The sequence below is a fragment of the Hemiscyllium ocellatum genome, chromosome 5 (genome assembly GCF_020745735.1).
Source record: "Hemiscyllium ocellatum isolate sHemOce1 chromosome 5, sHemOce1.pat.X.cur, whole genome shotgun sequence".
NCBI classification, from domain to species: Eukaryota; Metazoa; Chordata; class Chondrichthyes; order Orectolobiformes; family Hemiscylliidae; genus Hemiscyllium; species Hemiscyllium ocellatum.
Window position 1 is genome coordinate 75,891,161 of NC_083405.1, and position 13,295 is coordinate 75,904,455.

The 13,295-nt window shown below is 39.2% G+C and overlaps 1 protein-coding gene across 1 annotated transcript in view; it reads right to left on the bottom strand.

The window, feature by feature from the left end:
• LOC132816077 (E3 ubiquitin-protein ligase HECW1-like) overlaps window positions 1-13,295 on the bottom strand; it is a 356,118-nt gene that overhangs the window by 23,337 nt on the left and 319,486 nt on the right. The window contains exons 25-27 of the mRNA XM_060825506.1: window positions 8,805-8,919; window positions 4,648-4,733; window positions 3,612-3,724 (exon numbers count right to left, since the gene is read on the bottom strand). Coding sequence (XP_060681489.1) covers window positions 3,612-3,724; window positions 4,648-4,733; window positions 8,805-8,919 — 314 coding nt within the window. The remainder of the gene's footprint in view (window positions 1-3,611; window positions 3,725-4,647; window positions 4,734-8,804; window positions 8,920-13,295) is intronic.

Sequence of the window (13,295 nt, forward strand, 5' to 3'; positions counted from 1 at the left end):
TCTGTGGGCTATGTAGGTTGATGACAAAGGAAAGCTACAACACTTGCAATTTCATGATCCCACAGTCAATTTGGCTGAGGTACACAATAGCAAAGGAAAAGCTTCACTGGGAATGATTCAGCCTTAAGATATAGGTATTGTCCCATCTGAGATCCATTACTTTCTTTGGAGAAGGGTGTTGCCAAGCTGCTGACTTCACCATCTCCCAGTTTGAAAGGTAAGACTTCCACTTGGTCTCTTTTCCCGTGGGAATTCTCATAATTGCATCCTTGAAGTAGAGCCTTGTGATTGGATTTTCCATTCTGAGTTAGGAGCATAGAATTGGGACACTTAGAGTCATAGAATTATACAGCACTGAAGCAGACTCTTCGGTTCAACTCGAACACAGACCAGATATCTGACACCAGTCTAGTCCCATTTGCCAGCATTTGGCCCATATCACTCTAAACCATTCCTACTCATCAACCCATCCAGATGCCTTCTAAATGCTATAATTGTACCAACTTCCACCACTTCATCTGGCAGGTCATACCATACACACACCACCCTCTGTATGAAAAAGTTGCCCCCGGTCCCTTTTAAATCTTTCTCCAATACCTTAAACTTATGCCCTCTAATTTTGGGTTTCCCTTACCCTGGGGAAAATACCTTGGTTATTCACCCTATCCAAGCCCCTCATGATTGTATAAACATCTATAAGGTCACCCCTCAGCCTTTGATGCTCCAGGGAAAAAAGCTCCAGCCTATTCAGCTTCTCCCTGTAACTCAAACTCTCCAAATCCAGCAACATCCTTGTAAATCTCTTCTGCATCCTTTCAAATTCAACATCTTTCTTCACTCTGCAAACCCTACCATGAAAACAGTGGCCAGGAAGGTTGCATATTTGATCTTGGATGACAGTTCCCTGGGAGACAGGCTTGGTGACTCAGGAATGAGTGTGCAGGCTATCAAGAGCATATGTGGGCTGTGTGCATGGCTTGTCTTGGTATACTGGCACATGTTGAGTTTTAGTAAAATATCCCTCCAGCCCTCATCTCCGATGACATTCTTTAAGCCCTAACCATATCAACCCAGGGCTCTTCGTGCCCTCTATTCTATTCTTTGTCCTACTGCACATTCCCAAAGCTCTCTCAAGTCCTCTGTGCCAACCATGCTCCATTCCCACCCCATTACCTTTACAGTCCCTATACCAAATTAGTACCAACCTCTCTTTACCAGTCAGAGCATTGAGTACAGGAGTTGGGACACCATGTTATGGCTGTACAAGACAGTTCAGGCCACATTTGGAGTGCTGCATACAATTCTAGTAGCTCTGCTACAGCAAGGATGTTAGTAAACTGGAAAGGATGTAAAAAAGATTGACAAGGATGTTACTGAGACAGGAAGGTTTGAGTTATAAGGAGAGGCTGGGTAGGTTGGGACTTTTTCCTTGGAGCTTAGGAGGCTGAAGGGATGACCTTATGGAGGGTTGTAAATCACACAGGGCATAGATAAAGTGAATAGCTAAGGTCTTTTCCCCAGTGCATGGGGGCTCAAAACTAGAGGACATAGGTTTAAGGCGGGAGTGGAAAGATTTAAAAGAGACCTGAGGGGGAACATTTTTACATAGAGGGTGGTGCATCTCTGGAACAAGTTGCCAGAAGAAGTGGTGCAGGCAGGTACAATTATACTATTTAAAAGATATTTACACAGATACGTGGACAGAAAAGGTTTAGAGGGATATGGGCCAAATGCAGGCAAGTAGAATAGGTTTAGTTGATGAAACTTGGTTGGCATGGAAGGGTTGAAATAAAGGGCCTATTTTATGCTGTATGACTGTGACTTTGCTCAACCATTCCCCCATCTTTTGTCCTTATACACACCAGACCAACTCATCTTGTATCTATCATGGCCAGACTCATGCAGAGATGAGACTAAATAAAATTCTGTAAAATATCAATGTAAGTGCCTATTACAGACCTTGCTATATTGAAATAAAACTCAATTTGAATTCATTTAAATAAGTGAAACCTTCATAACAACAAATATTTCATTAAAATACATAATCCCTCATGAGAACAATATTTGAAATTCACTGTCACACATCAAAACCTATAACCCAATAAACTGAGAAACTACAGGCATCCTACTGTGATAATGAGCAGCTTTAAAGTTACTAATGCAGCCCTAATTCAATGGTGGTAATTTTAAGGCCGTGTCAACAGACCAAGTGAAATAGCAAATAGCCTTTTCTTTTTAAACAGTCCAGATATTTTGTTTAAAGATTTAAAGGAAGGGATTTTTAAACACTTTTACAGTTTAGCTCCCTTTGACATGGCTTCTTTACATATTTGACAGCTCCATTTGAAAGGATCTCTTCACACTTTCAACAGATCCCTCTGACAGATCATATGGTACTTTTGACAAGTTCCTTTGTCAGGTGCTTCTGGCAGTTCTGAGAGTTAACTTTCACAGGTCTGCTGACAGATCCAAAAAGCTTAACATTAATGGGTTTATGAAGTTTTTACATCCATTAATGCTAATGTCTAACAATTCAAAAAGATATCTGACTTACCTCAAATGTGGCCTGACCAAAAGTACATTACATTAACTGGACGCGACTCTGGACTAAAGGGGTAACCTGGCAATCTAAATGAAAGTTCAGAACTGCTCTTACCAGGTCTGATCCGTATACTTCAGGTTTCACACAGGGGAAGGGTCCAGTAGAGTCAGCTACTGATTTGAATGGCCAAATGGCTCCAGCAAATGCACAAAACATGCCCCAACCCTATTCCTGCTCCTGTGAAAATAGGTAGCGCCACGTTCGGGGGTAGGACTTTACATTTTTCCAATGAAAAAGTGCCTCTGCATTGTGGCAAAAATCTGGGCTTTGATATTTTCAAATCTCACTTGATTTTCTGCAAAATTTGGTCCCATTCCTTACCACTGGAACTCAATCCCTGACCCACTAGAAATTAATACCTATTTCCTTGATGATCTTAAGAAATTCACTAATATTTCTCCTTTGTATTTGAACTTTAAATTAGTCATTACTACAATTTATAGTGACACCCTTAATTACTGCCACGATGAGTATGTTTTGGGGTTAATTCCCAACTGTACTGCTTTATATAGACATTAAGTCATTTATTTTGAACAGATTTTTTAACTGTTCAAGATTTATAGAAAGACTTAATATGAATGAATTAACTCACTCATTAAAAATAGAGCAGAGCAGAGTGTAATTTACTGTTAAACTTTGAAGTCATACACCATGATTCCATTTTCTATAAATTGTTATAAATGTTAGTTCTTGATGTCTCTGACAATAAACCAAAAACATTTGCTGCCTTATTTTTCTATTTACTTCAAGGATGGTAAAAAGTAAATTAGCCAAATTGCTGATTATGTATTAATCCCCGGGTATAAAGTGTAATTCTTTATTAAATGGGGAGGAGAGCTGAATGTCTTCCAGCAAATACATAAGAAGCAGCAATGATGTGGGGTTTTGAGCAATCAAATACTCTTTGTCATTAAAACCTTGCTCCAGAATTTTTACGTACAAAGCATCTAGGCCATTGCTACATGTAAACTATATGTTCGCTAATTCTTTGCGATTTCTTGACAAATACCTTGGCAGTGATGTTACTTTGCCCCATTTCTCAATGCAAAATCGTCTCAGTCCATTGCTCCCTCTAAGTGCGGCAAAGCCTTCATAAGGTATACTGGATGTCCCTGTTACAAACTTAAAAAAAGAAGTTTCCTTAATAAACACACAGACATAAATTCCATTTACAGAAAGTGTGACTTGTATGTCCTATAGGTTGAAACTCATTATATAACCATCTTTAGAAATGTAGCATTTGTTTGTCTGACCTCATTTTGTACTGAGATTCAAGCAGACAAGAAAAGGTCTTGAGTTGTCTAAAGGCTTTAGGACCCTGGAGCAGCCTTGTAATAATGTCACAGGACTGCTCTTCACTGGGCATAAATAGCATAGTGTGGGCTCAGTTAAGAGCAACAAGAGCTAGGTGAGAAGCCTGGAGTCTAAACATATGAATATTGGAAATATATGCAGAGAAGCAGGTGGAGTAGACCAACTAGTACTCAGCAGTAGAGTTCATGGAATAGTCTGTCAGTATTGTAACAATAAAATTAGAGCCTAATATATTTTGGAATACCATTTATTGTTACATTTAATCTTAATATAAACAGTATTATACAGTATGCCAAGTCTGAAGACAATTCCTGACCTTGCTTTCCCTTTGACCAATCTGTTTTGCACATGAATATTTGGGTTTACGGTCACACCACACAAGGGAGTCAACGTTAATAGTCATAAAATAGTTTAATCAGCAGAGCTGCTTTGTTCTTGCAATCAATTGTATATTGTGACTTGTTATTAACATTCCAGGTTACAAATTAACAAATGTAATATTAATTGGCAGATGTTAAATGTACTCTTACAACATCAGTCTGTGACTTTAACAGAACTATTAACCTATTTTAAATAAGCAGATTATTTCCCTTATAAAAAGAGAGCTGCAAGAAACATTAAATAACTGCTTAAAAACATATGTTAGCAAATATTGTTGACATTAATCCCCAGACCTTGGAACCACATGATATTGAAGAAAGACTTTGTTTGCAATCATCGCTATTGTGTACCTGTAAAAGTCGAAGCCGCTGTTCATTATTGAAGTGTTCCACAGCTGTCCAGAACCATTTTATTACAATGTGACCATCATGGTAACCTGAGGAAGGGGCACAGGTAAGAACAGATGATCAGCAATTACCTTTGTAACATCAGTCAGCAGGATCATCCTGCTAGACCTGAGCTTTAACAACTGTCTTGATTAACACTTCCATTTTTCTTTACAGGACTAAGATGGCACAGATGGAAGGCATAAGAGATTTGAATGCATAAATGTAAACACATCTCTTTCAGTTTTGGAGAAAACAGATTTAATTGATTATAAACCCTATTTATAATGTGTACGAAAATGACTTTAAATGAAAATATTGTGTATCCACAATTTTGTAGTATTTGAGCCTTTGGAAGTAATTTAGACATTCTTGTTATGGTATATGGACTTCAGGGCATGATATGTATCACTGTGATTTGCTAAAATAGCAACATAATCACCTCACAACAAAAGATTTGCTGTGATGCAGAAGATTTATGGGATTAAGAGAGACGTAGGAAAATAATCATGAATGAGAACTTGACATGATGGGTCACAAAGAACATTAAGGCATGGAGATACATAGGGATTAGCATTGTGTCCACTGCTCATTCTGTCTCTATTAATCATCATGGAAATGAGAAGGCACTAAGTAGTTATCAATCTGAGAGTAAATTGTGTAGAAAGCCACAATATTTTAGAGATGCAGTTGTAATTTAGAAGATCTAATGAGATTGAGCAAATGGTGAATTATTTTTAATAAGGATAATTTGATTGCAAAATAAAATTCATAGTTCGACTTGTAATATTAAATATGAGTAGCCACAATTGTAGGCAAGGTTTAGCAGTGGTCGAAATGAATTGTGTTTGGGAAGCGAGTTGGGAATTGAAATGATCTTAGCAGTGCATTTATAAATAATCAACATAAATAAATATTTGAACTTACTCCCCATCTCTTAGAAAAATCTCAAAATGCTTCCCAGGCAAAACTCCATTTTTTATGCAAAAACATTTGTTGAGCAGGCAAATGTGGGAGCTATTTTGTTGATAACAGGATTTTATAAACAGCATCGAGGTAAATGACTGATTAAACCCAGTTAGGGCAAAAAGACTTCACATTGCACCATTCACCTGAATTAATGGAACAGGCACTGACAGCGTATGTTTAATTCTTGGCATGTCTCTTTGCAGCATCATCCTAAATTGTACACTCAGGCACAGGAGTGGGGCTTGAATCCATTCTCAATTAGAAGTGAGCAGACTACAAACAAAAACAGGTACTAAAGGAAATAAGACAAAGGGATTTATTATGTTTAAATCCAAATACAGTATGGAACCAATGAAGCAGTTGGTTCATGGAATACTCTTTCATATCTGGGACATGAGTGTCAATCTAGTCAGTTTTAAAGTCATCTCTCTGTTCATTTATGGATCCTACATAAAATGCTCGACAGTAAATTTGGCTGATTTTGGATATAAGTTGGGACAAACTCAATCATAAAATCATATTGGACATTAAAAGGTGCAAGTACTGGAAAGCTTAAACAAAAGTGGGAAAAGCTGAAGATGCACCGCAGGCCGATCAGAATTTTGGAATTCTTTTCCTGGATTCACTGAAATTTTTTAAAAAGCCAATAAGCAAGTACCAAGCCGGAGGCTGGAGGAACGCAGCAAGCCAGGCAGCATCAGGAGGTGGAGAAGTCAACGTTTCAGATGTACCCCTTCTTCAGGACCAGGGGCAGTGTAAGGGGAGCTGCACATAAAGGGTTGGGGGAGGCAGGTGGTGAAGTGAGGATAGGTGAAGACAGGCAGAGAGTACAACCTGGTTGGTCAATGGGAGGGATGAATCTAGTAGATGGCTGAGAGGAATGACATTGTTCTTTCCAACATGACCATCCTCAGCCTCCTCCATTGCCACAACAAACCAAACCGCAAATTGGAAGAACAACATCTCATCTTCTGCTTGGGCAGCATACAGCATGGATGACTCAACGTTGAGTTCTCCAATTCCCATCCCTGACTCCCTTCCCACCCCCCGACTCCCTTCCCAGCCCTTCCCCATCTCTTCCACTCCTTCCTGCCACCTACTGGATTCATTGCTCCCATTGATCAAGCAGGTCATACCCTCTGCCTGCCTTCATCTATTCCTACTTCATCCCCCCAGCTCCCACCACCCCCTTTATCTGCAGTTCCACTTACACCCATCCCCCAGTCTTGAAGAAGGGTTACACCCAAAATGTCGACTTCTCCACCTCCTGATGCTGCCTGGCTTGCTGCATTCCTCCAGTCTCCTGCTTGTCTATTTGGATTCCAGCATCTGCAATTTTTGTCTCTAATAAGAATATTCTGTCATATTAGAGAGTTCTCTCGGTTACTTACCCTTTACTATATCTGGTCCTCTCAAGCAGCGAAGTCTATGAAGACTTTAAGAACCCATTTTCTGTTTTTAATTAGGTAGGGAAACAATATCCTTACCAATTAGCGGGAATCTCCAATAAAGATACAGATCAGCGACTGTACCTTCCTGGAAGCAGTCATAATTTCCTGCTTCTGTCCACAAAGTGATGTTTCAGGGCATTATCTCTACCACAATCGCAACCCTAGAATATAGGCCATCAGATATTGGGGATTAGGCAAGTTTTAGCCTGTTAATTTCTCCAATATGTTTCCTTTGTTGCATTATTGATGTTAAATTGCTCTCACTAATCTCACAAGTATCTTGATTCTCCATTTTTTTGTGGAATACTTATTGTGTTTGTTATTATGAATGCAGATACACAGATCTGGAATGTTTCAGGAATTGGAAATAGGGACTACTTCTGTGTTCCAACCCTGTTTTAAGAATGCACATGAAGATTTTCAAACCTTCAGCCAAACAAAGCCTCGAGGATAGGCTCATCATTCAATCTTGGGATGGTATATGGGCGTCCTTTCTGGAAGGCAAATGTGTGATTGGCAGATCCACCAGCCAAGGCATAAACACATGTAAGTTTGTGTTTCTGTCTTAAAGGCCACAGGTGCCCATTTTCTGGAGGACAGCCATCAAGTCAAAGGTCAGCAGCAGTAGCATTTGGGACCCAGCATAAGTCCATAGTGGGGAGAGATACACAACATATTGGTGCTTGCCCTGACCTGAGGTTGCTCACATTGCAGTATGTAGTGATGAACCAGCATATAAAAACAATAGTGCCATGTTGCATACTTACCATCTTCTACCCATAACCTGACCCATTTAAAAATCCAGCTCAAACATTTGCCATCCTTACTATTTTCTTAATTCCAATTGTAATTTCTCCTGCCATAGCCTCCAAGAGACCCACACTTAATTTCACTATTGCCTTCCTTTCTTAGAATACTTACAGTGTGAAAACAGGCCCTACGGCCCAACAAGTCCACACCGACCTTCCAAAGACCAACCCTACATTTATTCCTTCACCTAACACTACAGGCAATTTAGCATGGCCAATTCACCTAAACTGCGCATTTGTTTGGACAGTGGGAGGAAACCAGAACATCTGGAGGAAACCCATACAGACACAGGGGGAATGTGCAAACTCCACACAGACAGAATTGAACCCGGGTCTCTGGCGCGGTGAGGCAGCAGTGCTAACCACTGTGCCACTGTACTTGTTCTTTCAAGCTTTTCAATCTATTCTAATATTTCTTGCTAATTTCCCTTAGAGTCTATTTACCCCTTTATTTATTTTTGACCATTCTTTGCTGGTTCCTAAAATCCTTCCATGCTCAGGTTTACTACTTTTCTTGGCAATGTTGAAACCATCATCTTTTTAATCTATTAGCTCTTTAGTTAGCCGCACGTGGATTACCTTTTCCTGTACGATTCACATGATTACAATTTTGCTCCAAACAGGAAACAGAAGAATTGCTCCTGTAACTTTTTCATGAAAACAGCATTAGGTTGTCCGTAAAATTATTGCCATTTTTTGGATTGCAGCTTCCTTGGAAGAAGGAATCATCCGTATAAGTTTATATCCTGCATTTAGTTAAGTTTGGATTGCACAGTATCATGTATTGCTCAATTCCAGCTGGAATTTGTTATCCGCTGTGTCAAATGTATTGACCAGAAAAAATAATGTTAACTGTCACCTATTGAGGACTGAGAAGTAAAGATATACTCACCGCTCCTGTATTCTGTATTATTGCGCCAGTCATTTTGGTCAATCTCCGCTGTTCCTGCAATGACCAATTCCAATTCTCGGGCATCAAATACAGATACAAGTCGTGAATCCACAACCTGTAGCCCAAAATTTACTGTTAATTTACTGAAAGTCTTTAACACATATAGAGATTATAGCAGACAGGTTAATCTGTGGAGAATAATTTTGCCCCCTCATTCGAAGAACAATTGCAAAATATTACGTATAGGCTAGAGTTAATTGAATGTGATGTAACATCAGAATACTTGAGATTTAATACAGAGGATTAATAAATGAGACCATCTGTTCCAATACTTTTGCTGATTATTTGAGAGAACTTCTGTATTTACCTTGTAATATATCACGATTTTAAAAAACTATTTCCTCAATTCACTTTTAAAACTGATTATAAATTCTGCTTCTATTGTTGGCTTTGGTAAGTCATGCCATGCCTTGATAATCTTTTCCATAAAAGAAATTCCTAATCATTATCTTAAATTTCTACCTCTGATTTCTCAGTTAGGTCTTTGCATCAGGTCTCTTGAGAACAAAGCAGGATTGATACATTTTTATCCCTGGGAGGGAGTAAAGGATGGCAGGGGGAAAGAATGTCATCTTAACTTGCTTGCCACTCCCTCATTTTGTAGCCAGGAATTCCTTATACAGAACAATTCTTCTTCCTTCCCAAAAGGTTTGAATACATTTGCTAAACCTGGTAATATGTGGACCATTAGATAATAAGAGCATAGCATTAGAAATTTAGTTTGTTCATTATTATCTTTGATGAAGATTAGAAATTGTCCCAGAACCATTCCTGGCACACTGCCATAAGTTTACTGAAAATCATAGCATTATGGAAAGATACAGATTAGGAGACATTACAGTCCATCATGTGTTGCGTCTTTGAGAGAGCTATCAAGTTAGCTGTGTATTCTACTCTATTGTCATAGTTGAGCCATTGTTTTCTTTTCAACTGTGTATCCCATTCTCTTTATAACGATACTATTGGATTTGCTTCGATCACGTTTTCGGGATAAATAATTCCAGATCATTAGAAACTCACTATGTAAAAACATTTCCCTCATGTTGGCTCCAATTGTTTTCCCAATCACTTTGTCATTAATGGACCATTAATTAGTGGTGGGACAGCAAGTTCAAGCCTGGGTCTTCCTTCCCAGAACTTAATTTGGGCAGACAGTGTTGCATTCTGAAAGGTCGCATTCCACCTCTCGGCCTGCAATTTGCAGGAATGGAAGATTCTTCCTTTAGACTAAATTGCTGCTTGGTCATGCCTCTCCCTACCTCTGTGACCTCTTCCAATTTCACAACCTCCAAGCCATTTCTATCATTGAATTCTGGCCACTTGTGCAATCCCAATCATAGTTGTTCCACAATTGACCATATTTTCAGCTGCCCAGACCCTATGATCATGTATTCCCTCTCTACACCTTTCCACCTCTTTACCTCATTTCCTGTAGTAGAACACTTAAAGGTGATCACTTTGACTAAACTTTTGGTCATTTAACTACTATCTCTTTACTTTGTTTTATAATGTGCCTATGGAATGTCATTACATTGAAAGGTGCTATATAAATAAACTTTGTAATTGTGATTAACCATCTGGCCATTTGTGAGGTTGTTGGCCCTCTGGTCTTCTGCCTGTTCCAATCTGAAAGACCAGGTCAAGTCCACACATTTCTGACATCTTCTTTGGATCATTGCACTCGAGGACCAGTTCTATCCTCCAGGCAGCACCAGTTTCACCCATTAGACGTTGGGCTCACCTCTGGCCCAATTAAGGGCTTTGCAAATGGAAAATCATCAGTGCAGCAGTATAGAGATGCTGCAGGCTTAGGACCTGGAAAAGATCTGGACATCAAATTCATGATCTCACATTGAAAATCCAGCCTCCTTATGTTTGCCCACTTTGCCAGCCTACAACTTCTTAAAATCTTTTCTTGTCCTGCTCATTGTTTACTACGTTTCCAAGTTTTGTATTTTCTGGATGCTTTGTTACACTCTGTTTACCTAGGCTTGAATTATTAATATGTATCAGAAAGAAGTGTGATAATGGAAACTACCGTAGAGAGATGTAAACAGATTTTCCACTGGATTCTAGCAAAATATTGATGCCTTTTGCATGAACAGCTGCAAGAATATTCCATTCAACCTCGATTCTATGTGACTGAATAATGGAATAAAATAACTATATGCATGAAGAATTGGAGAATAACTAATTTTGAATTTTTGATTCAAATACATTGTTGTTAGTAAACAAAAAACTTATAATCTAAATTGGCTAAATTACTAAATCAAAGTGTCCTTTTTTTGACATAGCTTCTATTAGAATGACTTTTGTAGAGTTTCAGATGGACTCAGATATTGACTAATCTATTCTCCCAGATCAGCTCATTGGTGGAGCTGGTTCATTCAGTTGTCTAGGTGACTAATGTGTGGATCAGATTGATACCAGTAACACAGGGTTTAGTCCCTATTTTATCTAAGATAGACCTGGGATCTGCTTCTGCACCCTAGCTGTAGTAGAAATCATGGCATTGTACTCTGGTTAGGCAAATAATCATCAAGGACTTACCCTCAGGCAGAGAATTTATGTAAAAGCTTATAGGCATAGATTTCAGTATGAATTTAGATGGATCCAAGGAACAGACGGCAGCAGAAATTGAAAAGGAATGCATAGAAGTGGAACAACAGAAGGGACAGCACGTTGACAAACTATTAAAGGGCTCTGAAGAGTTCTATTTGAATTACAGCCTTTGTCAAATCTGATGAAGCAAAGGACTAAGTAGAGTCTTGCGAGAATGAATTAATTGAAAGTCACAAACCAAGGAATTGTTTCTTTGATTAGTAATATATGGTGAATGATGTTCCATATGAATATTTGTTGACACTGTACTCACTTAGAGTCATAGACTCATCGAGGTGTACAGCACGGAAAAAGCATAAAAGAACAAGAATTAGTTGAGAGAACAATATTGAGTTTTGCTGATGATACGAAACCAGCATAGAGTCATAGAGATGTACAGCACGGAAACAGACCCTTCGGTCCAACTCGTCCATTCCGACCAGAAATCCCAACCCAATCTAGCCCCACCTGCCAGTATCCGGCTCATATCCCTCCAAACGCTTCCTATTCATATACCCATCCAAATGCCTCTTAAATGTTGCAATTGTACCAGCCTCCACCACTTCCTCTGGTAGCTCATTCCATACATGTACCACCCTCTGCATGAAAAAGTTGCCTCTTAGGTCTTTTCTATACCTTTCCTCTCTCACCCTAAAACTATGCCCTCTAATTCTGGACTCCCCCACCCCAGGAAGAGTCTTTGTCTATTTATCCTATCCACGCCCCTCATGATTTTATAAACCACTATAAGGTCACCCCTCAGCCTCAGCCTATTCAGCCTCTCCCTGTAGCTCAAATCCTCCAACCGTGGCAACATCCTTGTAAATCTTTTCTGAACCCTTTCAAGTTTCACAACATCTTTCCGATGGGAAGGAGACCAGAACTGCATGCAATATTCCAACAGTGGCCTAACCAATGTCCTGTACAGCTGCAACATGACCTCCCAATTCCTGTACTCAATACTCTGACCGATAAAAGAAAGCATACCAAACACCTTCTTCACTATCCTATCAACCTGCGACTCCACTTTCAAGGAGCTATGACTCTGCACTCCAAGGTCTCTTTGTACAGCAACGCTCCCTAGGATCTTACCATTAAGTGTCTAAGTCCTATTAAGATTTGCTTTCCCAAAATGCAAATATAAATTGTGACAACTCTTGTGAAAAAAGTACAACAGAAAATAAACAAGCAATGATATGGTATCATTCTATTTTTATTAATTCAGCGGAGAGATGAGTGTAACTACATCAAGTGTAAGGTGCCTCAGAGAGTACGCACGTACATCACATGTGGTTGAAAGCTCAGGGGAACTAGTCTTATCTCTGTGACAATACAGTGGTCAATTCCTGATTGTCTACATTTTCACTCTCAGACACAGATTGTGATCTGTATTCCTGTAACAACAGCATGAACTATCCCAGATTTGAAAATTTGGACTGTAGTGATTGTTACAAGGTCAGCCAGTTTGGACTTTAAAAAATATGAGTCCCCTGATTGAGAGCTGTTAATCTGATCCAACCAGGGAGCCCCAGCTGACAGATATAAATAGAATGGCAGAGGTTCTGCTCACTCTGAGAGCTGGCTCTGAGGAAGCCAGACCAGTGTTAAATACCATGCACATGTAAATAAAGGGTGACTTGGTGATGGGATACCAGCCTCTGTGGAGTTATTTCATGGACCACCTTCCAAATTCTAACTCAGAACACTGAGCCCTTATTCCAAAGCTAATGATTTCACTCTTTATTGTTTTTCATATTTGAAGTGTGCAGATAAATTGGAATCAAAATACTCTTCATTCATACATTTTATATAAATAAGCTAGTTGATGGT